The sequence below is a fragment of the Athene cunicularia genome (assembly GCF_003259725.1).
Source record: "Athene cunicularia isolate RWA chromosome 19 unlocalized genomic scaffold, athCun1 chr19_part1, whole genome shotgun sequence".
In the NCBI taxonomy this organism is placed as follows: Eukaryota; Metazoa; Chordata; class Aves; order Strigiformes; family Strigidae; genus Athene; species Athene cunicularia.
This window is the reverse complement of record NW_020799124.1, coordinates 5,541,985-5,567,669: the sequence shown is the minus strand read 5'-3', so window position 1 is coordinate 5,567,669 and position 25,685 is coordinate 5,541,985. Positions and strand designations below refer to the sequence as shown.

The 25,685-nt window shown below is 56.5% G+C and overlaps 4 protein-coding genes across 5 annotated transcripts in view; 2 read left to right on the top strand and 2 right to left on the bottom strand.

Annotated features, from left to right (window-relative positions):
- The window catches only part of LOC113487323 (kinesin-like protein KIF12), a 3,984-nt gene extending 1,220 nt beyond the window's left edge, over window positions 1–2,764 (top strand). Inside the window, exons 2-11 of the mRNA XM_026861842.1 lie at window positions 230–321; window positions 556–691; window positions 771–889; window positions 1,028–1,132; window positions 1,213–1,502; window positions 1,680–1,863; window positions 1,960–2,043; window positions 2,122–2,258; window positions 2,378–2,514; window positions 2,633–2,764. Of these exons, the coding sequence (XP_026717643.1) occupies window positions 230–321; window positions 556–691; window positions 771–889; window positions 1,028–1,132; window positions 1,213–1,502; window positions 1,680–1,863; window positions 1,960–2,043; window positions 2,122–2,258; window positions 2,378–2,514; window positions 2,633–2,697 (1,349 nt within the window). The 3' untranslated portion in view covers window positions 2,698–2,764. The remainder of the gene's footprint in view (window positions 1–229; window positions 322–555; window positions 692–770; window positions 890–1,027; window positions 1,133–1,212; window positions 1,503–1,679; window positions 1,864–1,959; window positions 2,044–2,121; window positions 2,259–2,377; window positions 2,515–2,632) is intronic.
- Window positions 2,765–2,864: 100 nt separating this feature from the next.
- On the bottom strand, window positions 2,865–8,504 carry VTN (vitronectin). Of its 2 annotated transcripts, XM_026861512.1 has the most exons (10): window positions 8,413–8,504; window positions 8,234–8,324; window positions 6,201–6,355; window positions 5,614–5,733; window positions 5,054–5,362; window positions 4,808–4,947; window positions 4,380–4,536; window positions 4,108–4,257; window positions 3,246–3,518; window positions 2,865–3,054 (listed from the first exon to the last, which is right to left on the bottom strand). In XM_026861512.1, exons 3-10 carry the CDS (start codon window positions 6,259–6,261, stop codon window positions 2,936–2,938), a joined length of 1,329 nt encoding a protein of 442 aa, XP_026717313.1. In that variant the 5' UTR covers window positions 6,262–6,355; window positions 8,234–8,324; window positions 8,413–8,504; the 3' UTR covers window positions 2,865–2,935. The 2 variants fall into 2 exon arrangements, with proteins under 2 accessions (XP_026717313.1, XP_026717312.1); XM_026861511.1 differs by having other exon boundaries at window positions 8,234–8,490.
- A 454-nt stretch (window positions 8,505–8,958) lies between these two features.
- On the top strand, window positions 8,959–19,601 carry SARM1 (sterile alpha and TIR motif containing 1). The gene is made up of 9 exons (XM_026861509.1): window positions 8,959–9,729; window positions 13,172–13,790; window positions 13,972–14,184; window positions 14,309–14,400; window positions 14,916–15,151; window positions 15,256–15,349; window positions 16,072–16,261; window positions 16,364–16,485; window positions 17,055–19,601. Exons 1-9 carry the CDS (start codon window positions 9,269–9,271, stop codon window positions 17,182–17,184), a joined length of 2,157 nt encoding a protein of 718 aa, XP_026717310.1. The 5' UTR covers window positions 8,959–9,268; the 3' UTR covers window positions 17,185–19,601.
- A 1,992-nt stretch (window positions 19,602–21,593) lies between these two features.
- The window catches only part of SLC46A1 (solute carrier family 46 member 1), a 5,431-nt gene continuing 1,339 nt past the window's right edge, over window positions 21,594–25,685 (bottom strand). The window contains exons 2-5 of the mRNA XM_026861841.1: window positions 24,145–25,103; window positions 23,680–23,763; window positions 22,487–22,643; window positions 21,594–21,938 (exon numbers count right to left, since the gene is read on the bottom strand). Coding sequence (XP_026717642.1) covers window positions 21,851–21,938; window positions 22,487–22,643; window positions 23,680–23,763; window positions 24,145–25,103 — 1,288 coding nt within the window. The 3' untranslated portion in view covers window positions 21,594–21,850. The remainder of the gene's footprint in view (window positions 21,939–22,486; window positions 22,644–23,679; window positions 23,764–24,144; window positions 25,104–25,685) is intronic.

Genomic DNA, 25,685 nt, shown 5'->3' with positions numbered 1-25,685 from the left:
AGGTGCTGAGCCACGGGCGCAGGGCTGGGACATGTTCAGGTGGTGCCAAACCTGGTATGGGGGCACTGAGCCCCCTGCAGACCATCCCCAGGGCCAGCGGGGCTCCGATGGCAGCCAAGAGGGGCAGGTCCCCATCCTGCCGCAGAGCCCAGGGGGTGGGCAGTGGGTGCCATGTCAGGGTGTGGGGCGTCGTGCCCCCCCTGCAGCTCTCACTCTCTCCCCCCGGCAGGATCCCAGAGGCGACAGACCTCGGCACATGCCCTCAACAGGCACTCGAGCCGCAGCCACGCTCTTCTGACCGTCCATGTCCGCAGCCGGGCCGTGAGCATGTGTCCTGCTCTGGGGGGAGGGCTTGGGGGGGTCGGGGCTCTTTGGGGGGGTGCACACAGCTGCAGGATGTAGGGTCACATCCTCCTCCCCAAGGATGTCTTGGTGGGGCTGAGGTGAGCAGCAGGGGCTGGATCCCAGACCCAGAGGTTGGAACACTGCTGTGGGCCACGGGGAAGGGGCGAGGCGGGGGCCAGAGCATCACCCCCCCCAACACGGGTCCCCCAGCCCAGCGCCTGCCCCAGCAAGCAGGGCACGCTGTGCTTCGTGGACCTGGCCGGCAGCGAGCGGGTGAAGGAGACCGGCTCCAGTGGGGAGCTCTCCGTGGAGGCCAACAATATCAACCGCAGTCTCCTGGCACTGGGTAAGTGTTGGGGGACCCCCACCATGGGAGCATGAGCTGCTGGTCCCTATCAGAGCTCTGATGGCTCATCCTCCGGCAGGACACTGCATCTCTCTGTTGGCCAAACCCCGAGGGAAGCGGACGCACATTCCCTACCGAGACAGCAAGCTCACGAGGCTGCTGGCCCGCTCCCTGGGCGGCTCGGGCATCACCCTGATGGTACGTGCACGGAGGAGGCTGGGCAGGGGTGCACGAAGCTGCAGGGGGCTGGCGTCTTGCCCCGTAGAGGGGAAGGCTGGATGGGGACGGGTGAACCCCGTGGCTCGCAGCTCACCTGCAGTTCTTCCTCGTTGGCAGGTCGCCTGCATCTCCCCGTCCTCACGCTGCCTCTCGGAGACGCTGAGCACGCTGCACTACGCCAGCCGGGCCCGCAGGGTCACCACCAGGCCTCTGGCCAACAGGGTATAGCAGGCAGGGGCTGTAGGCAGGGTGCTCTGCCCCACTGCTTGGACCCCCCTGAGCCACCCCCTTTGTGCTCCCAGGTGTCCAGGGAGAAGCTGCTGCAAACCTTGGAGGAAGAAATCCATGCCCTGCAGCTGGAAAACCTCTCCCTGCGCCAGCAGCTGTGCCTGCCCAGGGTGCCAATGAGGACCACAGAGGTCCCAGGGACCCCCCCAAAGCCAGGGGCATGGCCAGGCTGGGGAGGCAGGTATGGCCCTGCAGGGCTGCGTTGCTCCACTTTTGAAGGGCAGGTCCCATCGGAGGGAGCCCCAGCCTGGCTCAGCTTCTATGGCCTCCTGCGGGACTTCGTGGTGGAGAACGAGCAGCTGAGGTACGGGGCACGTGCACGGGACCCTGAGCAGGGGCTCAAGGAGCCAGTGGGGCAGCCAGATCCCCGGGCCAGGTATCACCCTGTCTCGGCCAGCCTCTCCTGGGGACTCCCATGGGCTGGGCTGGGCAGGGCTTGGGGGTTCATTGGAGGCTGCCAACGCCCTGCCCTGCTCCCCAGGCATCCCTGGCTGTCCCCAGACCCAAGTGGTGATGTCCCAGCTGGCCCATCCCGCAGAGCCACCCGCAGCTCCTGTGACAGCCATCCCCCACTCCGGAGCGCCCGCACACCCCGTGTCCCCCAAGGCCACCCCGCAAGGCTCCAGCAGCCTGACACAACACCGGCCTCTGGCCCCCGGCTGCTGGTGAGTGGGGGGGCCCCGGGTATCCTCATGTGGGGCTGTGCCCACGGCAGGGTGAGGATGCACAAACCACCCACCCGCTGCTATTCCCTCTTGCAGAAGCTGCCTCCCACCTCCAGCCGCCCCGGCTGCCCAGGGTGCCCCCACTGCTGCCCCGGGCTGGCCGATGCCATCGTGTCCCAGGTATGGCACCCGGGCTCTCTTCAGAGTGGGGTGGCACAGCACAGCAACAGCAGCCTGACCCCTCTGCTCACCCTCCAGGTGCTGCCAGGGCCCCCCGCACCACAGCCGGTCCCCCCCGAGGGAAGTGGGGGCATCCTGCCACCCAGCCAGGAGGATGTGGCTCTGCCCAGCTTCCATCAGCTGCCCGGGCACCCCCAGCAGCACCAGGAGAAGCGGTGAGAGCCAGGGCCTGAGGCCACCCCCCTGGGCATCAGCTGCAGCTCAGGAAGCCCCTGGGGTTACCAGGGGGTGGTGGGGCAGTGGGTGGGGGTTTGTTCATGTGTCCTCACGGCAGGAGCCGGGGTAGGAGCAGGAGCTCGTCTCAGCAACACGCAGTCCGTCGGGAGCTGCCAGGGCCCAAGCGCTGTCCCAGCCCCGAGGGGAGGGTCATCCCTTCGGCACCGCCATGGCCTGGATTGCCGGAGCCAAGAGGTGAGTAGGACAGTGCGGGGAGGCCGGGCAGTGCCTCGCATGGGATCCCTCGTGGCTGGGCACCCAGCCACTCACACATGGGGCTGTGGGGCTGACCCCGCTGGCTCCCGGCTGGCAGCCGCCGGCACCGTCCCTCTCCTCCAGTGGGAAGAGGCACTGGACTGGCTGGCGGAGCAGATCTGAGCAGCCGCAGCCACGCCATGGACGGGGCCAGCAGCGGGGATCTGGCAGAGCCCACACACAGTTATTACACCTGAGGGGACAACCGCAGCCCTTGGGGGCATCTCGGACTACAAGGACTGTGCAGACCACGGGACGGACAGATGGACGGACAGACAGGGCTCTCCAGCCTGCACGGCACTCACAGTTTATTTCTGTCTAGCTAAGGGCTGTGCTGCAGGGCGGCTCCGGCGGGGCCCTCTCAGGTGCTCTCCTCCCCAGGCTGTGGGCAGTCCAGCCAGTACTGGGCGATGGAGCGCGGGTAGTGGGGCCGCACCAGGTCCACGCGCTTGGTGCGCAGGTTGACGCGATAGTACTTGTCTGGGAGGAAAGGGAGATGGCTGTCAGGCCTGCCCGGGAGCGGCAGGGAGCTGCCAGCCCTCGCTGCCAGCCCTGGGCACCTTTCCACTGCGTCCTGGAGCTCAGGGACATCGCAGAGTGAGAGCAGACCTCCCCCTGCCCTGGCCGCCCTGGTTCCACGTCTCTCCTGGATCCTGCCATCCCAGACTCACCTCCTACGAAGAAGTAGACGCTCTGGAGGGTCTCACACTGGGAGCCCGACAGCCAGTCGCTTTCTACACCCGCAGAGTCAGAGTCGTTTTGCAGCCATGTCCAGAAACCCAAATTCAGTGACCGGTGGCTCTTGTACCTCTTGCGTTGGCGGCGAGACTTCCTCCTCCGGGGCTGGTGGGAGGTCACGTAGATCCTGCCGGCCATGGCAGCATCCAGCCGGCTGGGCACCCCCCGCCAGTCTTTGCTGATGTAATGGGGGCTGCTCGCCCCGGCTGGCAAAGAGGCAGAGGGTGAGTGAGAGGGGCTGTGACGTATGGAGTGAGCCGAGCCCAGCCCCACAGGCAGCCCCCAGCACCTGCTCCGAGACCCACGGGGATGCGCCGAAGGATCCCAGCCCGGATGGGATGTGTGATGGGGATGTGGGCCAGGCAGAGCCAGGAGCAGCCGCTCACCCCACCCTTGGCTGGGATCAGCCCTGTGCTGCTGAGCCCCCTTCTCCTCCTCTCCATCTTTCATTTCTCTTGCCCAAGGCTGGGGTTTTCCTATAGAACCTCCAGCTCCAGTGAAAATAAACAGTCCCCAGCAGCGACACTGTGGTGTGAGGTGGCTGATGACTGGCTTGGTAATGTGGGGCATAAGGGCTGCAGAGGGTGGGATTTGGGATGCTGTGGGAGATGCAGCTGTGACTGCGGGGTTCCTGTGCATAGCTGGGGCTCCTGCCCGGCACAGCGGCTCATCCAGCCTGCCGGTGCTCTCAGGCACTGCTCCCCCCTCCCTGGGTGCCCGCACCCTTCGCACCCCACCAGTGTGGGCTATATTGGCACCCGCCGGCCCTTTCCCCAGGGCTGGCCCAGCCCTTACTCGTCCTGCCGCCGAAGAGGATCTGGAAGATGTCCTCCCAGCTGTCACGGTTCATGAAGGCGTAGTGCCTGAACACGGTGGAAGGGGAGGACTTCTCACAGTCGGCCTGTGTGGGCTGGTGGGCGAAGTCGTAGGACCAGTAGTACTTGTCTAGGAGGGGATGCGCAAGGTATTAGTGCGGGACACGCACTGAGGGGAAGCAGTCGCTAGAGGGGTGTCCTGCCCACAGCCGCTGGTGTCAGGCTTCAGGAGTGGGGTGCTGCACCCCTTACCCTTGAAGAAATAGACTCTCTCATTGCCGTAGTAGCTGTGTGCGGGGAGGGCGAAGGCTGCGTCGATGTCGTTCGGGATGCCTTCAAAGCCCTCAGCAATGCTGCGTGGGTACCCGGGGTCCAGGGCTCCATCGTCAAAGCGCCAGTATTCACTGCCCTGGGGGGTGTGGGAGAGACAGGGGGTCAGGGGGCTGGGTGCGGCATCCCCCAGGCGTGAGTCTGCTGTGGGGAGCGAGCGGGTGCTGGGAAGCCCCGTGGTGAAGCTGTAGCTGCCTGGGGCTCCAGATAGCCCCAGGGATTTGGGGATATCTGACAGCCACTGTGTGCATGCGTGCATGGAGGGTGCCAGGGTGAGGACGGGGTGTGTTGGGGGGCCGCGCTGGCTGCCCCGAGAGCACCCCCAGCCCTGCAGCCAGGCTTCTGCCCACCTTGAACAGGTAAGTCTTGCCCTGGCAGTTGATGCGTGTGAAGGCTGCGTCGATGGGACCCTCAATGCCCCAGACATCACTGATGAGCTTGGGGTAGCCAGGTCGCACGCTTGTCTCATCCAGCTCATAGAAATACTTCCCTGGGGAGAGAGGGAAGGTGGGAGCATCAGGAGGGATCACAGTCATCGGCACAGGGTGACAGCACAGCAGCGTGTCCCATGTGCCTAGGAAAGGTCCCCAAGGTACCTCGGAAAGCATAAAGGGAACCGTTCTTCAGGTCAGTGAAGGCATCAAAAGGTTTCTTGCTGCACAGCTCCTCAGGCTCCTCCACGGTGTCCTGCTCCCCGAAGCCATCCGGCGTGGTGCTGGGCACCTTCACGGGCACCTCCACGGGCACCTCCGTCGGCCTGTCCTCCAGTGTGGGCTGTGCCGGCAACAGGGACACGGGCAGTTCTGTGGGCGCTGCCTCGGTCCCCTCGGCCGTGCTTAAGTCGATGGTGAGGTTGTAGTCGAGGTAGTCGTCCTCCGGCAAGGCAAACACATCTCCCCGGGTCACTGCAGGAGGGAGCAGGTTGGTTCTGGGGAGCCCTGGGCGTCTCCCACGGGGTCTGGGTGCAGGAGCCGTTTGCTCCCAGGCACTACAACTTTGCACCGACCCCATGCTGCGGGCTGCTGAAAAACCTGGTGCTGCAGCACCCTGTGGGCACGGGTGGGTGCAGAGCTGACCCAGCACAGACCCCTCTAAGCCCCCGTGGCCACCCCAGCCCCCCCCCGGCCTGGCTGAAGTGTGGCCATGGAGTCGGTACCTTTGGCTTTGCAGACAGTGGAGTAGTCACTGCAGCAGCTCTGGTAGAACATGCAGAGGGTGTCACACTGGCACTTGTGCAGCGCGTTGAAGCCATCCTCGCAGCGACCCACGCAGGAGTCTGCAAAAGCACGGGAGGAGTAACGCAGGGCGGGCAGTGGGACCAGCAACTCCTCCCCAGCCCAGCCCCGGGGTGAAAGCAAATTCGGGCATGTCCTGGTTGGGGGGACCCCACCTCTCCAAGGTCAACCCCAACACCAGGGGCTATGGTGGCACCTCTCCCCGCTCCCACCCAGGTCCTGCTGGGGTGGGAAACACGGGCCAGGCTGTGCCAGGCTCCCAGCTCCATGCTGGCATTCCAGCTGTAGGAAGGCCAGGGATCTGCCCAGGCACCACCAACACCCGTGCGCCGCCTGCTTGCCCATGCTGTGAGGCGTAACCAATGTGGCCAGGGCCAACACCTGGTCCCCTCCCCACCCTTCCCTAACTCCCCAGCCCCTCCATCAGCCCAGGAGCCACACGTGCTCCATCCCCACCCTGGCTCCAAGCGGGAGGCACCCGGTGTGGGGCTGGCCGGCTCCAGCTCACCTTCAGCGGCACGGGCGGTGGCGAGCAGGGCCAGCACAAGGGCAGGGAAGAGCAGCCTCATCCTGGGCGGCCGGGAGCGCAGCCCTCCTGCGACTGTGCGGGCTGGAGTGCGGCTGCGGCTGGGGCCTTGGCATCCACTGTTTGCTCAGCCTGCCCTGGCAGGAGAAAACAAACAGGCCAAGGTCAGAGCAGGGGAAAAGGGGCAGAGACACTCTCCCATCCCGCATCCCTCGCAGTCTGTATCGAGCTGGGTGCGTTTGGAGGGGACAGGGCTCCCTAGACATGCAGGCAGCTCCCAGAGCTGCTGGCTGTGCCTCTGCTGCCAGTGACTTGCCAGCCCAGGTGCAGGCTGGGCACTGGTTCAGAGAGCAGGAGGGGACAGCGGGCCGGAACCAGGAACCAGTTTTGAGGTCCTGCCACACTTATTTCAGCGCAAATCTCATGGTATTAAAGCTCTCAGCATCCTTCTCAAGGGGAGGCTGTTTCTCAGCCTGGTCTTGGCAAGACAAAAACACTAAGGAGAGAGAATGGGGGAGTGATGCTCAGAGGACAAAACAAAAAGCCCTAGGCTTGTGCTGGACCAAAATGTCCCCATTTTGGAGGACTTGGCCTTGGGATTTTGGCTTTCTGGATGTCAGCAAGGCTGGAAGTAAAGCTGGAGAGCCCTGAGGCATGGCGGCTCGGGATGGGGCAGGTGCCACCTTTGTGCAAGGGGCCCAGGGGCCAGAGGTGAGTGGTCGGGAGGGAGGAAGAGCGAGAACCCTCTGCACTTTCACTGCGGTAGGCAAACAAAAGCCTGTGTGTTTTGTTCCCATCATTCCCTTTCTGACCAATCTTTTCGGTTACTAATTAATGTCGACTCAGCTCTTTCAGCAGCTCCTGATAACTCCAGGATGTTTATTTAATCAGGGGCAAGGAGCAAACGCACACAAGGCTACAAAGATACTGCCTCCGGCTGCCTCTGCTGCCACGGCACCGCTGGGGCAGGATCTCCACGGGGTCCGTCCCAGCCCCAGGGCAGGAGCAGCACAGCTCTGGGCTTTAATAAGTGATGGAAGATTCAGGGAGAGAAGAACCTGAGTGGGGTGCCTGCTACTCCAGGGGTCTCACCTCTGCCAGCTCAGACACATGTAGTTCTGAGCATCAGCTGCTCCCATCCTTGCTGGAAAGAGCTTTGATTTGTTGTTGAGAAAGGCATTTCCACTGGAAAGCCCCAGTGAGCCAAGGGCAGCCACCAGACCTGGGCTGCTGGGGCAGGACTTCTCCTGCAGCCCCGTCACCCCACTCCTTGCCTCCTGGCCTCAGCTATGGTGGGACTGGCACTGTCTCTGGGTGCAAGCACCAGCCCAGTGTTGCACTAAAGCTTCATCCCATCCACGTTGAATCAAGCCTGGGGGCCAAGCTCCCTGAGAGGGTGCAGACTTGTGGGGCCAAGCTCCCTGAGAGGGTGCAGACTTGTGGGGCCAAGCTCCCTGAGAGGGTACAGACTTCTGGGCAGGTGGAGGGAGAAGGGCTGGGCAGCATCTGAACTGCTTTTGCTGAGCGGCTGAGACAAAGGTCCCTCTTTCTGCTCGAGGCACCCAACCACCAGTGACTGCAGAACCATGAAGGCTCAGTGAGCCTTTCCCTGTCTGCTGTGCTCAAAGCACGGCAGGAGGAGACCCCAAGAGAGGGGCTGGTTTGGGTAACAGGGCCCTGGGGGAGCCCTTGCAGCCAAGGGCTGAGCAGAACCAGTGAGGAGAGCTCAGGGGAGGGGGCTGATCCCCCAAGACAAGGCTGGGAAACCTTGCCATTGCCAGAGCCCAGGCTGGCGGTGCTCCCTCCCAAAAAGCAAAGCAAAGCAAAACTAAAAGTGAAGCAAAGCTCAGCTCTCTGGGCTTGTCAGGACAAGCCTAAGGGAATGGCTTGAATTCTGCTTCCCCCCACCTCAGGCAGCAGCTTCCTCTGAAGTATAAAACCCCTCTGCCGTGCTGCATTGCAATAGCCCATATCATTACCCCTGCTTCATAATAATTTATCAGGAAAATCCTTACTGGTTCTGTGCTGAGCCTCTCCTGCAGTACTGTGCTGCTCGGGTCGCCTTGTTTACCGTCCTTCGCTGCGAGATGATGCCCCTTTCCGTCCCTGCGTAGTGGATTCAGAGAGGATTAAAAGCAACTGTCGCATCAAAACATCTACTTGAATTTAAGTCTCGGTCTGAGCTGGCAACAACCTGGTTTTGGAGACAAGGATTTAAGCTGCTCCTCCCAACAACACAGGCAAGAAGTGTCCAAAGCATTTCTGCCCTGAGCACGTCTGGCCTGGAAAAAATTAAATAAAAGCAGCCCAGGCTGCTTCTGCTCTTTCTTTTATCATGCAAATCCTGAGCCCACCCAGAAGAGCTGTTCTGAATTTCCGCCACACAAAGGCACCTATTTATCCCCCTGCGCTGATACCAAACGGGTTCAAAACGCAGTGCCAGGATGGCCACAACCTCACTGTGACCGCAGCCGTGGCCACCACGGTGCCTGAGCCTTTACTTCCACCCTGTGCCCCCTTCACCAGCCGCAGAGGGTCCCGGAGAGACCTGCTGCAAAAGCAGAATGGGGGTCCCTGCCTGCTGTGGAGGTGACCACAGGCTCCCCACCAGCTCGGGCAAAGTGGGGAGGGACATGGGCCATGGGGACAACAGGAGAAGCCCCAGCTCAGGCTGGGCAGGCGGAGGGCTGTGGGAGGAGGGGTCTGGGGGGATGCCAGAGCATCTGCAGCGAGGAGGGGGATGCTGCTGCCCAGAGATGAGCCCCTCCTTGGAGAGGCGGCGCCTGCGCAGGGTGACATCAGCCCCTGAGGACCTGAGATGCTGAGCCTGGCTCTGGGAAAGCAGCTCCTGCCACCGCTTCCAGCTCCGCATCGCGGCAGGGCAAGGAGGGGAGAGGGAGCTGGCAGCCCAGCCCTGCGGCTGGACCCCAGGCCAGCTCCGTCCCCCCTCCTCTGCCTCCCCTCCCGTCACCTCGGGTCCCCCCAAGGAGGGTGGTGGCCCTGGCCGAGTGCTCCCAGTGGGCGGGTGACCAAAGATGCTGCGCTAGGAGATGCCGATGGTGCTCACCCTGCTCGTCTCCCTCTATAAACTGTGCCGGTTCTTCGCCATGTCGGGTGCGGAGAGGCTGGTGGTGCCCGAGTGCGTGAGCCAAGCGGGCAGCTGGGCAGGCGGGGGCAGCTCCAGGGAGCTCCGGGAGGTTTCCCCCGGGGTGAACACAGATGTGCGGGCAGCCCTGGACCGGATCCTGCCCGCCCTGCACCAGGCCATCACCCACGCCAAGAAGGCGGCTGGCCCTGCAGAGCTGAGGAAGGCCATCGCCGAGGTCTTCCAGCTGGTGGAGGAAGCCTGGGGGATGCCCACGCTGGGGAGGGATGTGGCCAAAGTGCTGTGTGACGTGATCCGCCTGGAGGGGGGCCTGGACCTGCTGCTGAACCTGCTGTACACGGCGGAGCTGGAGACCAAGTGCCAGGCAGGAAAACTCCTGGAGCAGATCCTGGTGGCAGAAAACAGGTAAGTCTGCAAAGAGCACCCCCAGGCAGGCACAGGCCTCCCCACCGCAGGCTCGCCTGCTGCCCTGAGCGCAGCAGGGATTTCCTCCCCCCATCCCTCCCACACCCCCCAGATTTCCCTGCTCTGAGTGCTCCGGGTGCGCCAAACCCCCTCGGCTCCACGCCACGTCCCCCCACACCCAGCGCGCACACAGGGGGTCCCTGACTTGCTGGTCACACCCAGGCAGTGATGTGACCTGTCCCCTCCCCGGCTGGAGGGAGGAGAGCCAGCCCCAGCTCAGGGATGCTGGTGAGGATCGGGGTGTCCTCATGAGCCACCCTCAGCCTGGGGCCACCCAGGTAAGGGTTCACGGCAGAGCTGGGTCGGTTGGGCTGGCCCAGAGCATCTGGCCCCAAGGACGAGCCGTGACTCCCCCTTAGAGCATCAGGAGGAGGATAAAGCTGGTTATCAGAGACTTTCTGCTGCTGACCAGGGCTGGAGTGAGGTCCTAAGGGGGGAACTGGCTGTTCAGCGGCCCTCAGAGCCCCCCAGCCCGTGTCCCCTAGCTCAGAGGCCGGAGATGCGCGTGCTGCTCCGCAGGACAGGTGAGAGGCGTCGGGCTGGCTCTGCCAAAGCGGCACCGGTGGGGTGGGAGCGCGTGTACGAGTGTGTATACACAAGTGCGTGTATGCAGATGCACGTGCACAGGTGGCACCCAACACATCTTAATGCACAGCAGTGCTGATGCAGCACCCGCCAGCAGCTCACGCTTCACACACCATGAACACACTCCCGCAATGTCCCCCGACATGCGAACTCCCCGCTCTGCCCTGTGGCTGGTTCAGCGTGTGCCAGTTTGAGAGGAGCCGTATCCATGCCCTGAGCTGGGTCAGGATCAGGCCTTTCTCTCCTGGCACCCCACAGGCAAATGCGTGGCTCTGCCAGCTCCAGTTTCCCTCGGTGCACCAAGCTCAGCCGGGCCCAGCCAGGGCTTTGGGTGCCTGTGGGGGAAGCCTGGCCAACGTTTAAGGTCTTGCTCCAGCTTCATGGGCAATGTGTCTTGCTGTAAGGTTGGGGATTCGCAGCCTGGGCCTCGCTGCACACACTGCCAGGCAAAAAGAAGCAACAGCTATATCAGGAAAGTGCATTAGAGTGGAATTAATCCCAGGAAACATCACTGGCACGGTCTGAATTGAGCACTTTCCTTCCTGGCAAGAGAAAGCAGCTGCTGGAGACACCATCTCTGCTCTGGGAGCAGTGCCTGGGCCAGGGCCTTGGAGCAGCTGTGGGCCCCCAGCCCCTCGCTCCCCGCAGCCTGACCCACCACCAGCCTCTGAGCGATGGCAGGGAGGCGTAGGGTCCCCCCTGGGGTCCAAGACCCTGGCTTAGAGACCTCTTCCAGCATCCATGTGCAGCAGCAGCGGTGCTCAGCCAGGAGGTGGGCCGGCCCTGGCTCCATCCTGTGGCTGTGGGGAGTCAGGGACCTGGTGAGGCTGTTTGTCATCCAGCTCTGTGGCTGAGTCCGGGCTCAGAGCCAGTCCCAGGCTGAAGGCTTTTTTTTCCAGAGCTCTCCACAGCGTTTGCTGCCAAATCCACCCCAAGGTCAGTGCGAGCCATGTGGGCCACAAGCTTCCCAGAAATGCTCTTCCCGCCTGCCAGCGCAGAGAGGCTGGCATGGCTTCACCCCCCCATCGCTGGGGGCCAAACACCCCACTGGCCTCATGAGCAGCGTGGGATGGGGCACCCGCACCATGTGCCTTGTGAACGGACAACTCCACCACGGCACCAAACGGGTCATTTCTGAGGCCAGAGATGGAGCTTCCCCCTCGCCCCAGGCAGGCTCATGGGAGGACAGGGAAAAGCCCATAATTTTCCCCTTCCTCACACCATGCTTTTAGGGCACAGCCCCATTCAGGTGTTATTTTAAGACCGTCCTCGCAGCACAGAGATCTCAAGGCCAGGCACGGCCGAGCTGGTGGCTCTCGGCTGCCTGCCCCCAGGCTCTCGCTGTTCTCTTCTAGGAGAGCACAGGATTGAGGAAACAGATTTCCTGCCTCCACGCTGCCATCCCAGGACAGGTGGATCCCCCTCTCTCACACACCCCTGTGGCCAGTTCCATGTGGTTGCTCAGTCAGGTGTGAAACCCCTGTCCTGGGCTTGGCACCAATCTGGAGAGCAGCCAGAGGACAGCACCGGTTAGGGACAAACGAGTTTTCTCCCCCAAACGCAAAGCAGCTCACACACACCCAGCAACGCTGACGAAGCAAATCTATTTCTAGCCTGGTGTTAGCCTACCCTGCGCTGTTCAGTGCTGTGTACATTTTACCTTCAGCATGAGAGGCTCTGGCGTGGTGGTGGTGGGCTGTGCATCCCACGTCCTGTGCCATCACAAGCTCTTCCATCAGACCCAGACAAGTTCTTCCAACACCAGTCTGTTGCATCTCGCTGCATCGCAGCCTGGAAGCATATCTGGCAGCTGTGGGGTTGCATTCAAGATAATAAATTAATTTGGTAAGAGATGAATCCCCTTGTGTTCTAGACGGTCCTCAGAGATTAGAGGGGCTGGGGGCAGTTGGACTTACCTCTTAATAGCTATGCCAATTAGGGCCATAATTATAGGCCTGACACCAGATGCACAAACCGCCCGTAGCTGTAGGTCCGGCTGCATTCAATAGAAGATATCAGGTTCACAAATAGTACGGTTTATTCTTATGCAACATCTACAGATTCTTTGAGAGTGCCTGTGATAAACGCACAGACTGCAGGCTCGCTACATAGCACTGCACACAAAAACCTGATAGCAACCACACACACTTCATTCCCAGGTAATCACTCGGCGTAGCTGAAGGCCCAAATCTTAACAAAAGGCATCCCTTCTGGAGGAGGGCGAGGAGAACAAACCCATCGATCTGTCCCTCTGTTTTGGTATTGGATTATCATCTCTCCGAGTTAGAGACAAACTCGGGGTAGCATTTATCTGAGTATGTGTGTGAGTGGGTGGGACTGTGGTCGAGCCATTGTTTCTTGAGTAACAACACAGCACATTCCCTGGTGCAAGGTGTGCGCTGGTTTTGTGGGAAAAGGGGAGAATGAGAGATAAGGTCCGCAGAGTACTGCAAAACAGTCCTGGAGAGAAGGGGAAGAGCGGGATATAGATCCGCATAGCCATGTCAAACGTTCCTTGAGAAGTGGAAGAATGGGCCCGCACAGCCTCCACCTCGCTTCACATTCCTCCTTGGTGCTGCAGCAACACAAATCACTGGATCTCCATCCCGTCCTCTGTGTGTTCTGGGCACCACGCATTAAGGAAATGTGTGTTTTGCAGGTTTTTTGCTGTTTTGCTTTTCCTACACTTCCAACATGTGACCCACAGGGAAGCAGTCATGGGGCAAACACCACTGAAACACGGGGGAGTCCACACGCCAGTCACTGTTGTCACTCCCTGTGCCTTTCCTTCCTGCAGGGATCGGATCGCTCGGATTGGTCTGGGAGTGATTCTGAATTTAGCCAAGGAGCGAGACGTTCCTCAGCTTGCGCAGAGCGTCTCAGGCATCCTGGAGCACATGTTCAAACACACTGAGGAGACCTGTTTCCAGCTCATCTCTGATGGAGGCCTGGATGCTATCCTCTACTGGTGCCGCTGGACGGACCCCATTGTGCTGCGGCACTGCGCCATGGCCTTGGCCAACTGTGCCATGTACGGAGGGCAGGCCAACCAGCGCCTGATGATCGAGAAGAGGACGGCGGAGTGGCTTTTCCCACTGGTGTTCTCAAGAGACGATGAACTAATCCGCCTGCACGCGTGCCTGGCCATCACGGTGCTGGCCACCAACAAAGAAATCGAGAAGGAGGTGGAGCGCTCGGGGACGCTGGCTCTGGTGGAGCCCTTCATCGCCTCGCTGGACCCGGAGCAGTTTGCCTGCGAGATGTTGGGCAGCAGTGACACCAGCCAGGGGAGGACGGCGGATGACCTGCAGCGGCTGGTACCCTTGCTGGACAGCTCTCGGCTGGAAGCACAATGCATCGCTGCCTTCTACCTCTGCACAGAGGCTGCCATCAAAACCAGGCAGAAGAAAACAAAGGTAAAGGGTAGGTTGGCCTGAAGGAAGGAGGTGCGAAAGGGAAGGGGTTGCCACAACTACATCTTGGTGTCTTTCGCTCCCCTGCGAGCTCACCAAGTACCCTGGTCCTCAACTGGCCCGGCACAGGTTGTGGGGAGGAGGAGGGAAATCAAAGTGACGTTTCCTCCCTTTGTGTCCCCAGATTTTCAGTGAGACTGGGGTTACGCAGAGCCTGAAGAGGGTAGTGTGCTACTCCACCAGCAGCACCACCTCCTCCCTGGCCAAAAAGGTGCTGCGCATGATAGGGGAGGAGGTTCCTCGGCGCATCCTTCCCACGGTTCCCAACTGGAAGCCCTGTGAGGTGCAGACATGGCTGCAGCAGATTGGATTCAACAAATACTGCCAGAGCTTCCTGGTAGGGCTACGTGCTGGGGAGGGACATCTGAATGGGCCCTTTTTCCCCATCTTGTAGCAGAGGTGTAAGCATCTCACCCAACAGCTTTTCCTGAGACCTTTCCAGCCTGGATCTCTCTTGGCAGGACCATCAGGTGGATGGGGACATTCTCCTGAGGCTGACAGAGGAGGAGCTGCAGGAGGATTTGGGGATGGACTCCAGCATCACTCGGAAAAGGTAGGACTGCCACCAGGGCACGCTGGCCTCTCTCATGGTCATCACCACAGTGACAGAGCCAGGGAAAAGGTCTGTGCCTTTCCCTTCTTGCAAAGACAAGAACAGAGATCCTCAAGATGAAAAACCTGGACTGCTAGGGCTTGTCCAGTACAGTATGCAGTCCCAGAGGGATTCCTGCCATGAGGCCAAGGCCCAGGAGAGGTGTGGGATGGGGAGAGCTCACCTATGGCACAGGGGAGATGGGATCCTGCAAGTTACCCAGAAAGATGGGAACTCACCCAAGCTTCTCGTCCCTTAGCTGAACCCCTCATACCTCACGTCCTGAGGACCAACACTCCTGCAGTCACACAGCCGTTCTTCTCTTTTTCGATTCCTTCAGCTTATTCTTCACCACAGCACATAGCTGCACTCCCTCCTGTGCAGATAAAAGATGTGGTACCAAACGTCTCTAGGTCCTGTCTGGTCCAGCAGCCTCCCCTCCCCGCCCCACGAAGTTTCATTCGTTTCTCTGCCAGGTTTTTCCGGGAGCTGACAGAGCTGAAGACCTTTGCAAACTATTCCACCTGCGACCGCAGCAACCTGGCCGACTGGCTGGGCAGCATCGACCCCAAGTTTCGTCAGTACACGTACAACCTGCTGACGTGCGGCATCAACCGCAACTTCTTGCACCGGGTGACGGAGCAGCAGCTGCAGGAGGACTGCCACATCCACACGGGCTTCCACCGCGTCCGCATCCTCACTGCTGCAAGGGGTGCGGGTCCTGCTCGGATCAGGCGCGTGGGGATGAGCATCGAGGGTTGTTTGGGATGAGCTGTTGGGTATTTTTAACTTTTGGTTGCTGTTTGCTCTGCCTAGAAATGCTTCATTCCCCTATAACGCTGCAAACTGCATCCAATGGGACTGATGTATTTATCAGCTACCGGAGGAGCACTGGGTCGCAACTGGCCAGGTGAGTCCTGCAGGCAACGTTATGGTGCTGGGCTGAAGCCCAGAGCAAAGGCTGGCAATCGGTTGTGGGAAGAGCGTGGAGCTGGGAGAGCCGCAGCGGGGAGGAGGGAGAGGCTGCCAAAAGCTGCTGTGCAAATGGGCACAGCACATGCCATAAGCTGCACGATGGACAGGCTGATTCCCAGTCCTGTCACTGCCACCCTGTCCCTCCTTGACACTGACTTACCCTTTTCTCACGCTGTGCTCGTGGGGCAGTAGGGGATCACAACAGGGAGTTAATTATAGAGTCATGTATGTTGGAAAAGACCTTTAAGATCATTGAGTCCAACCATTAACGTAGCACTGCCAAGTCCACCACTAAACCATGTCCCTAAGTGCCACATCTACACGTCTTAAACACCTCCAGGCATGGTGACTCAGCCACTTCTCCGGGCAGCCTGTTCCAGTGCTTGACAACAACCATTTAAAGACAACCAAATGAAGAAATTTTTCCCAATATCCAGTCTAAACCTCCCCTGCCACATGCCCTGCTCCCTCTGTGTTCCGCATGGGCCCAGACACCTGTAGGCAGGCTGAGCGGGCAGCTGGTGTCTCAAGGACTGTTCTGTTCTCTGAGGGAGTCCATTCACTGCTCCTCTGTCTCATCATGTCTTGGCTGATGTGGTAGGAAACTGAGGCACTGGCAGTAGCTCTCCTCATGGTGCTGTGTCCTCTCACCACCAGCCTGCTGAAGGTCCACCTGCAGCTGCACGGCTTCAGCGTGTTCATCGATGTGGAGAAGCTGGAGGCAGGGAAGTTTGAGGACAAGCTGATCCAGAGCGTCATGAGTGCCCGCAATTTCGTGCTGGTCCTCTCGCCAAATGCACTGGATAAGTGCATGGAAGACCCCGAGTGCAAGGACTGGGTGCACAAGGTAGGAGATGCCAGCAGTGGGACCTTGGTGGATGTTGGAGAAGGAAGGGGCTGGTGAGGGACTGACAGGGGCCATAGTCTGAGCACTTGTATGTTCCTGCAGGAGATTGTGACAGCCCTGAACTCTGGAAAGAACATTGTACCTGTTACAGACCATTTTGAGTGGCCGGACCCAGAAACACTTCCCAAGGACATGAGGGCTGTCCTGAAATTTAATGGTATCAAGTAAGTAAAAGGAACCTGTGCCAGGGGGTTCCTTGACACCTGGAGAGAACGGCTTGCATAAGCAGTAGCAAAGAGCACAAGGAAATTGGGAGAAACAGATGAGGGAGGTGGAACAGGCCAAAGGGGATGTGAGTCACTTCAGGTACTCCAGAGCATGGAGGGAGCAAAGGTCCCCACCATAACCCTTCTGCTTTCTTTGTGCTGGGGGCTCCTCTGCGTAACAGAGCTCCCCATCCCACCACTGCTGGGATGCCCATCCTCATGGTCCCAGCCCTCCGGGCAGGAGTGAGCAGCTCACCTGGATTCCTCTCACCTCCTGTTTCCCCTCCGTGCAGCAGCATCCTGGGCTGGCATCCCAGCCTGCTTGTAGCCCTCCAGCCTGGCAGGGTACAGGGGAAGGGGCTTTCCTGCGGCGGCCAGTGTTCCTCTATTTTCCAAAGGGAAAAGGGGTGCTCCTAGAGGACTGGGTGGAGGGAAGCGGTCGCTGGCTCCTGGCCCAAATGAACTGAGCTATCTTGTGACATCTCGCACAACAGAAAAATTAAATTGAATTTTCCCCTTGAACACAGGTGGTCTCACGAGTACCAGGAAGCCACAATCGACAAAATCATCCGCTTTCTCCAGGGCCGCTCCTCCCGGGACTCCTCAGCTGGGTCGGAGAACGGCCTGGACTGCTTGCCCTCCCTGGGGCAGACCTAGAACCAGCACAGCTGCCTCATCCCCTCCACAGACTCCCAGGTGACCCCTTTTTTATGTGGGGCCAAATTTCTCCCTCTCGATTGTTTTCCCCATTTTAGTACCCTGGCTTGAGACAAGGCCTGTGGCTCATTAGCCCCCCTTTACCCTCCAAACGCAAGCCCTGGCGAGCCAAGCCAGAGTGGACTCTGGGCTGGATGAGTTGTCTTCCACATCCTCCCTTGGAGCGGCAGGACACCCAAGCTCTGCCTCCCGCAGTGCGGAGGGTGAGAGGAGACCGACACTGCCCAGTCCCCCACAAATGGCTGCAGCTTCCCCCAGAAACACGTCCAAAGAGGAGGGATCTTCTGAAGATCAAAAACTGGGGAACTGGGGAGGGGTACTTTGCAAGAGGACACACAAGAGAGAAGAGAAGTTGAGAGGGAACAGTCCATAAGCATCGCATGGTCTCTCCTGAGTGCCACAGGAATATCGTTGTGGTCAGAAGCTGAGAGCAGGAAAGGGCAAATAAAAGTTAAGCCCTAACGAAATCCCCATGTTTGGGAAAGATAACGCACAGAGGCCTTCTAAACTGCTCAGCAGCAGCAGCTTTCTCTTTCCCAGGAATGGCCCTTTATCACTTGAGCTCACTCCCTCCTTGAGGGCCTTTCACCTCCTAATGCTGCAAAACCACTTTGTGCTCTTAACTCTGGCGACGGAAGTTTGGGCTTAGATCACATGAAGCTTCCACTAGGTCTTTGCAAAAAGGGCTTTTAAAACAACCCCCCTTCCCTCCCCTTTAAAGCTGGTAAAGCTTTACCACTTTATCAGGGCTATACTTACAGGGCATAGGAGGCTGCATGGTCACTCTGTAAAACATACATCCATGCAGATACAGAAGATGCTAATTGCTGTACTGTACTTGTGGAGTTGTTATACACGGGCTGTATTTTATTCTGTTGTTGGCACTCCACAGCAGATCTCCCCTTCAAACAGGAGCTGGTGTATCTCTTTGCTGATTACCACTCACCCCTGACTGCCCTGCGGGGCGCCTCAGGCTCAGCGTTGTCCCTACTCTCTGCTGGATGCAATACCAAAGTCGCATTCTTTTCTTTCTACCGAGCTCTTCTCAACACCCACCAGATCTTTTTGCAGCTACTCACCTTGCAATATTAGGAAAGAGCGAAGTTGGTGCCAAGGGCAGGCGGAGGCTGGTGGGTGTGAGTGCCAGCTGGGAGCAGGACTGGCAGCACCAGCTGCTAACCCACTGCAGGTGAGGAACCACTGGCTCCCTGACACACCTCCTCTGAGATCTGCACTCCCTGCCCTGTCCTGCTTCTCACACCCACTTGGAGGGTGAGCAGGCTCTCAACAACACACCATTTTGCAATTAGGACCAGAAATTGCAGCTCCTACCTGAGCTTGTCTTTCCTGATGCAGAGCAAAGCGAGTAATGCAAAAAGACATCCTTGTTCAGAGCACACAGAGGAGGAGGAGTGAGCCAAGTCCAGGGAACAGCAGCCTGCCCTGACACTGAGACCATCTGCAGGGCTGAGGCACCACCCCGCAGAAGCAGCAAGCTCCTCTACTTGTCTCTGCTCAAGATACCTCGACCCTTTCAGGAGGTAATGAGAACTCTCAGCCACTCTGTCCTTCTCCTGGCTCTCCCCAAAGCCTTGCTGTTTGCCTTAACTGGCAGGAGCACAAATGCATTTTCTTTTGGCTTAGATCCATGAACATCTAAGGATAAAAAAAAAAAAAAAAGTTAAATTCTGGTGCTTAATCACAGCTTTATGGATAGTTCTTATAAACTCACAGTTAATGGCATCTTTGACCTCCAGTGGAAGGTGAATAGCTCTATCTGCCCAGCATTCATCAGAATCTATCTAATCTCCAGATTAAATATGGGGAAGCCAACAGATGAGCCCAAAGGTGAATCTGTCAAAGGATAAAAGCCACTTGTGAGCTGCTTCAGGGAAAAGTCTTGAGTAACTGATTGAATGTCAAGGTCTCCATGGCCACTGAAGGAGTCCCACACAAACAGTCCTAAGGATTTTTCTCCCTACAGTAATACACACTAAAACTATTGCGCCCTGTTTCCCAGGAGCTCTCTAGCAATTAACCTCCTCACCCACCATTCAAGGTAGAGATTTACTTGTCCTCTACAGCTTCCGTGTCTCACCTACAGTGAGATCCCATCTCATGCTCTGGCTGCCCAGGCTGTGACTGTTCCTGTTTGCCCATCATTCAGCTATCTTCACCTTAATGAACTCATCCTGCTTTTGACAAAACATCCCCTAACCAGCCCCTTCCTGTTGGAACACACAGTCTCAAGGAACTAAATTCTTCTGTTCTCACCACTCCTTATTCCTCTGCTACGTCATGTCAGAGTGTTTAAAGTTGTTCTATCAGACATTATAAATAAATCTGATTTATACTCCAAACCCTCATCTCTTTTCTGTCTGTGCCACATGCTTCTCTCCCTGCAGCCTTCTCACACTTACTCCCTCTTGCCATCATGCTTTCTCATCCTCTGAAGGGGCAGCAGAATTGACATTCTCCAGGCACCATTCTGTGGGGGGACCCACACTTCACGCTCATCTTCCCATAGACTGATGTAGCTCACCCCAGGGACTGCCTGCTGCCCACAGTCACGATGCATGAATTTTTGCTTCATGGTTGTAGTTTTTGGAGGACAGCCTAGAAAAACTTTGTTTTAATTTTTTTTAATAGAGCATAATAGTTCCTATTGAATTTCTCCTTTGCAAGCACACTGACACAAACAGGAAAGCTGAGCCAGCACACAAGTTTCACTTCACTACACAACACTGAGCAGCTGCTAGCCTTGGTGTCCATGGAGTCTGTTGGTAGAGAAGACTTTACAATCAGTTCAGCTACAAACATCTAATGCAACACTCACAGTATGCCCTGTTCCTCAGGGAGGCCAATTCTGGGCTTAGACACATAACTCCTGCCTCTGTCCACTGGCATAACTACACGGATCAAGTGGCATAACACCAAGTTCTTAAAGCCTCCCTACTTCTCCACTCCCCAGTTCTCCTGGTTTTATCACAAACTCCCGGTGAACGGGGATCAAAGCCTTATATAAGCATTTCACATTTCCTGCATATTGAAGGACAGGTTACAGACTAAGCACTCTTGCAAGCTTTACTCTGGTGTTCAAGCAAATCAAGCCCCAAACCTGCATTTTTCCTTACTCAGGTCTCTCACACACTCACCCTCCACAAGGCAGATGACTTCCTGCTGCTGGTTCTCTACTGCAGAGTCTTCAGTAAAGGAAGAAGCATGAAAGTAAGTGAGAGAAGCACAGACTAGGCAAGGACAAATTACATCAACAGCTGTACGAGAAAAGCTATCTTTTTATGAACCATAAAAGAGAATGGAGGTTTTATTCATTCTGAAAGTAACATGTCTGCAAAGCAATTTCACAGTTAAGGACATTGCTGCATGCATCTGAACACTGTGTGCCACGCAATGTACACAGAACTGCTCGTTTATGGCTCTTTGAAGAAAATAGGATTGAGGCAATATGGTTAATGTTTTGAAAAGAACCATTATGAGTACCGTGAACATGGGGTTTGCTCGCTGGCATCAACATATTCCGAGAAGGGCAGCAGAAGTGAGGTCACTGACACAAAAATTTGGGGCATGATTTTATCTCCAAAGACACTAAGCCGTGTCCTCACACCAGCCCGTTCCAACAGCACTGTGTAATGATGAGGAAGAGCTGCTTCTGGCTCTGCCATGAGCACAGCAGTCATTTCATGATACTAGGGCACACTTATCGCAGCTGGGGCCTCAAATTTATAACGTTAAGGGTCTTCAGTTAGGGAGGCCCAATTTTGTCAGTTTTAGCCTTAACTTTATCAGTTTGGGCAACTGTCAATTAAGGCACCCACTTGCACCTTAGTATTCTCACACGAGCTATTACTTCTCAAAAGTACCTTTGAAATCCTGGGCTTCAAAATCCAGCCAGGCAGGACACGCCACTGGCACTCCTCACTACGAGCACTGCATGCATTAGATTTTCTCCCTCGGACACCTCTAACTTGCAAAGCCAAAGCAGGTTTGGTCAATTAAGGATGGCAATAGCACTCCTGTGGCAAACTACCGCTCATTGTAGGGATTTCTGCAGGAGCCTAGTCTGGCATGTGACGTTTGTATGACTTTTATTGACAACACACTGATTCAGAGCAGAGACCCTTCTCCTCAGCAGCACACTGTTGGGTAGCTCTGCTTTGGCTTTGCTCCGGGCCTCACCCACACCAACAGCTCAGCTGCTGCACACTGTAGTACACAGAGGGGAACATGTTTGGCGATTGAACTCAGTTCTCTCTCACCATTAAAAGCATGTCACGGAAGCTTCCCTTCCCTGCCCGCCAAACCCCAAACCACTAACCAGCCTTGCAAATAGCCAACAGTAGCTTTTATTCTGGATTGGTTTGTGGTCTCTTGAGTTTTCTCTGAGAGATGAGCCAACACAATGCTGATGAGGCATTCACATCTGCAAATCAAGTTCCTACTGGTAGTCAGAACCATGACTTCCAACTATTTGGCATTTACAAATTAGTAAGGACAAGCAAAGTGTCCCTCCACTGTAATCTGTCCTTCAAGGGAAGAATAGAGTGGCCTTTAGATGGACACTGCCGAGACGGACAATTCCTTGTTGCTAACTTGCTGATGAGCCACCTGCAGGGGACAGGGAAGCATCTGAGAAGTGATTGTAGTCATGGTTCGAGTCCCAGATTTCTATCCACCTAAGAAAGAAAGAACAGTTAGAACCTACAAAGGCACACTGAGATGTCGCTGAATTAAGTTTTTAGGTTTCAAAGGAACAGAACAAAGTGACCCTGCCAGGAGCTGTTGCACCACTTCTGTAAATTCCAACACTCTCTCCCAGGACTTATCAAGGGATTGGTTTTCTATTATGACACAACTTTTGCTTTAATTAGGAGAGAAACAACAGGAAGAGAGACTGCTAAAAGAACTCCATCTCTTCCATAAAGAAGGACTTTAAAATTGATCTTCCAATTTTGGATTCTACTCTGAGGGTGGAGTAAGACTCTGAAGTGCTTTGAATGTCAGCAGCTACATTACTCATGCTGTAAGTTTATCGCCAGGACTCAGATGCCAAAATAAATGGACCTGCACCTCTGCTTACTGGGGCACTAGACACCCTCTCATAAGCATAACTGAAAATATGCCTTAAAAACTGTGAGCCTCTATCCTAAGTACAGCAAATATTATTTTTCATATTACCTTTCACAGGTCCTATGGCAAAGTTTAGAAATTTAAAGTAAATTACCCAATAACAGCAGCTGGAATAAGAAGGATTATAGCTCCAAAGAGAAATGGGAATCCCCTCATGAAGTGCAAGCTGGCAGGGTAGAGAGAGTTGAACACTCCCGCAGCCACAAGTGAACACAGTCCTTCCACACAGGCAACAGAAGCAAAAAGAGCACCTGGAAAAGATATATAAGAGGTTAATGGTGCCTGCAAATGTCTTTACCACATCACCTCCTTCAGAGGGATTCTGTGAACCTTTCTAAGGGTTTGCACTCCCCATCAGAAAACTGGTGTCTGCATTGTCAAGCGTGGTGAGCAGGAGCTGGGAGCAGGGTCAGGCACGCTGTGCTGGCCTGGCAGGCCAAACCTGTCAGGCTCAGCTCCTCTGCAGCCAGGACCAGCCCACCGACCTCCAGAATTTGTATCACCAGAGGTGACCAGGAATATTATATATCAGCTGGATTGTAAATGCTTTAGACAGGGTGATATAGATCTGTTTACTGCCAAGCACATCTTATCGCTTGTTAAACATTAAGTACAGCAGAAGACTGCACTTTATACATTTACCATCATAAATCTGGTATCAAGCATGTGCCACCTTCATTCTAATGTAAGAAACACAAATTGTGCAAAGTCACCTTCTGATCTTTCCCACCTCGATTCCCCCTCCCCTCTGCCTGCCTGCAGAAACATTCCTTTGCAGTGCTTAACAGCAAGTGCAAGCTCTTCAAACAAATTACTGGAAGAAAGGCAAATATGCTCCTCCTACGGGTTATCCATGATCTTTCACCATGGTCAATGATATAACCCTCTAACAACACTAGGTTTCTTCCCGCTGTTACTGATCTACAGAAAACAGTCATGGTCAGGGAAACTGCTATTTTCTGCTTGTTATATAATCTGTTTTGCTCCTTGTAAAAGCTTTGGAAATGAACAGGTGGATGAATCAACTATTCCTCAGCTTGAATGCAATACTTTCCATCTTGCTTTTCCTCCCTCGTCCTCATCATGAAAATGCAGCAGGTCTAAATTGATGAATTACAATTATTCTGAAAAAAAATCCAACGTTACCTTGGGCCTGAAGGTAAATGCAGGGGCACAGGAGCCCAAAGGAGCCAGGGAAGTCCTAACCTCCCAAAGCAGTATTGGTTTGAATGTTCCAAGAAGATAGTGTTTCAGGACATGGCTTAAGTATCCTGGCGAACTCCTTACCCTGTTCCGTCTCACTGACCAGCTTGGAGAGCTTGGATCGGATCACTGGAGTGGCTGCCATGGAAAGGAACAGAATCCCATAACCTGTGAGCAAGATACAGCACGTTAGGGAAAGCTCAGCTGAAAAGCAGTCTCCAAAGCCAATCCCAGAAAGCTGTCACTCCGGGCAGTTTCTCCCTGCTCTATTTAGAAGCCAATTCACCCTCCTGCATCTCATCACGCACTTCAGTGTCTGCAGTGTCATACAGCTTCTGGGAAACTTCATATTCTAGGAACTATATGGTTGGAGTTTAAACTCCAATGTTTGGTCAGCCCCGCTGTCAGCAAGCCAATTTTGTTGGTAAACGGGCTGAAACGGAAGGAGAATTTCCTCCACGTGCTTCAACTCCCAGAAGCACGCTGCCCTCCCGCATCTACTGGCATCTCTGAGCTAAGAGCCTGCGATACGGGGATTTAAGAATTCACCTGTAAACATCTGTGGTGTTGTCGTAGCAAGAGAAATCACCACCAGTCCAGAAATATTGGAGATCAGTCCTATCTCTGCCACCCAGGTGTCTCCAAGGCAGAGCTGCAGCAGCCGTAGCCCTGCCAGGCTGCTCAGGTAAGCCAGGTAACTGGCGGCTGAGCCGTACCCAATGAGCTCAGCAGCCCAGCAGAGAGGGGAGCCGAGCTCGTACAAAACAAAGAGGTCCTTGGTCCCAAAATGCACGGTGACGAGGAGGAAGAAAGCCAGGGAGTAGAGAGCGAGCTTCCTCCTGGAGCTCCGGTGTTCCGGGGCCGTGTACAGCCTGTAGACAGCCCTGTAATGGCTGAGCGTGAGCAGCTTGGCCGGTTTCTGCTGCTTCACCGATTCCTGGAGACAGAAAGCGGCGTAGAGAGCGGCCGCCAGGCTGGCGGCAAGCACCAGCCAGAAGGGGTTGATGTAGCCCTGCACCTTGCGCCACTGGCCGCCGCCGATGCTGGCCAGCATGCCCGCCACGCCGAGGCAGGCCTCGAGCACAGCGACGCGGAAGGTCCGCCTGTGCTGGTCGCTGCTGTCGGCCACGTAGGCGAAGCAGCTGGCCAGGATCAGGTTGTAGTCTCCCAGGAGGCCACTCAAGACGCGTCCAAGGAGAAAGTAGGCAACGTGCAGCTGCAGGTACATGACGAGGAGGTAGACGGCCGCCTGCACGGCCATACCCACCGCCGGCAGGACGAGCGCCGGCCGGCGGCCCACGCTGTCGCTCCATGGGCCCAAGAGCGTCACGGAGAAGAGCCCGACGAAGAACCCTCCCAGGTTGATACAGAGGTTCCAGCGGGAGACCAGCGCTTCCACCTCCTGCAAGAGAAACGGGACCCTGAGGCCACCAGCACCCAGCACCGCCCGGAGCCCCCCTCCCCCCCGGGCGGCAGCAGCACCCCCGGTTGTGTGTTGTGTCGTGTGTCTGTGTGTGTCTGTGTGTCTGTGTGTGTCTGTGTGTCTGTCTGTGTGTGTCTGCATGTCTGTGTGTTTGTATGTCTGTCTGTGTGTCTGTATGTCTGTGTGTCTGTCTGTGTCTGTGTGTGTCCGTCTGTGTCTGTGTGTCTGCATGTCTGTGTGTCTGTCTGTGTCTGTGTGTCTGTATGTCTGTGTGTCTGCATGTCTGTGTGTCTGTGTCTGTCTGTGTGTCTGTGTGTATATGTCTGTGTGTCTGTGTCTGTGTGTCTGTGTGTATATGTCTGTGTGTCTGTCTGAGTCTGTGTCTGTGTGTCTGTCTGTCTGTGTGTCTGTGTCTATGTGTCTGTGTGTATATGTCTGTGTGTCTGTCAGTCTGTCTGTGTCTGTGTGTTTGTGTGTCTGTGTCTGCATGTCTGTGTGTCTGTCTGGGTCTGTGTCTGTCTTTCTGTGTCTGTGTGTTCGTATGTCTGTGTGTCTGTGTGTATATGTCTGTGTGTATATGTCTGTGTGTCTGTCTGTGTCTGTCTGTCTGTGTCAGTCTGTCTGCGTCTGTGTGTCTGTGTCTGTCTGTGTGTCTGTGTCTGTCTGT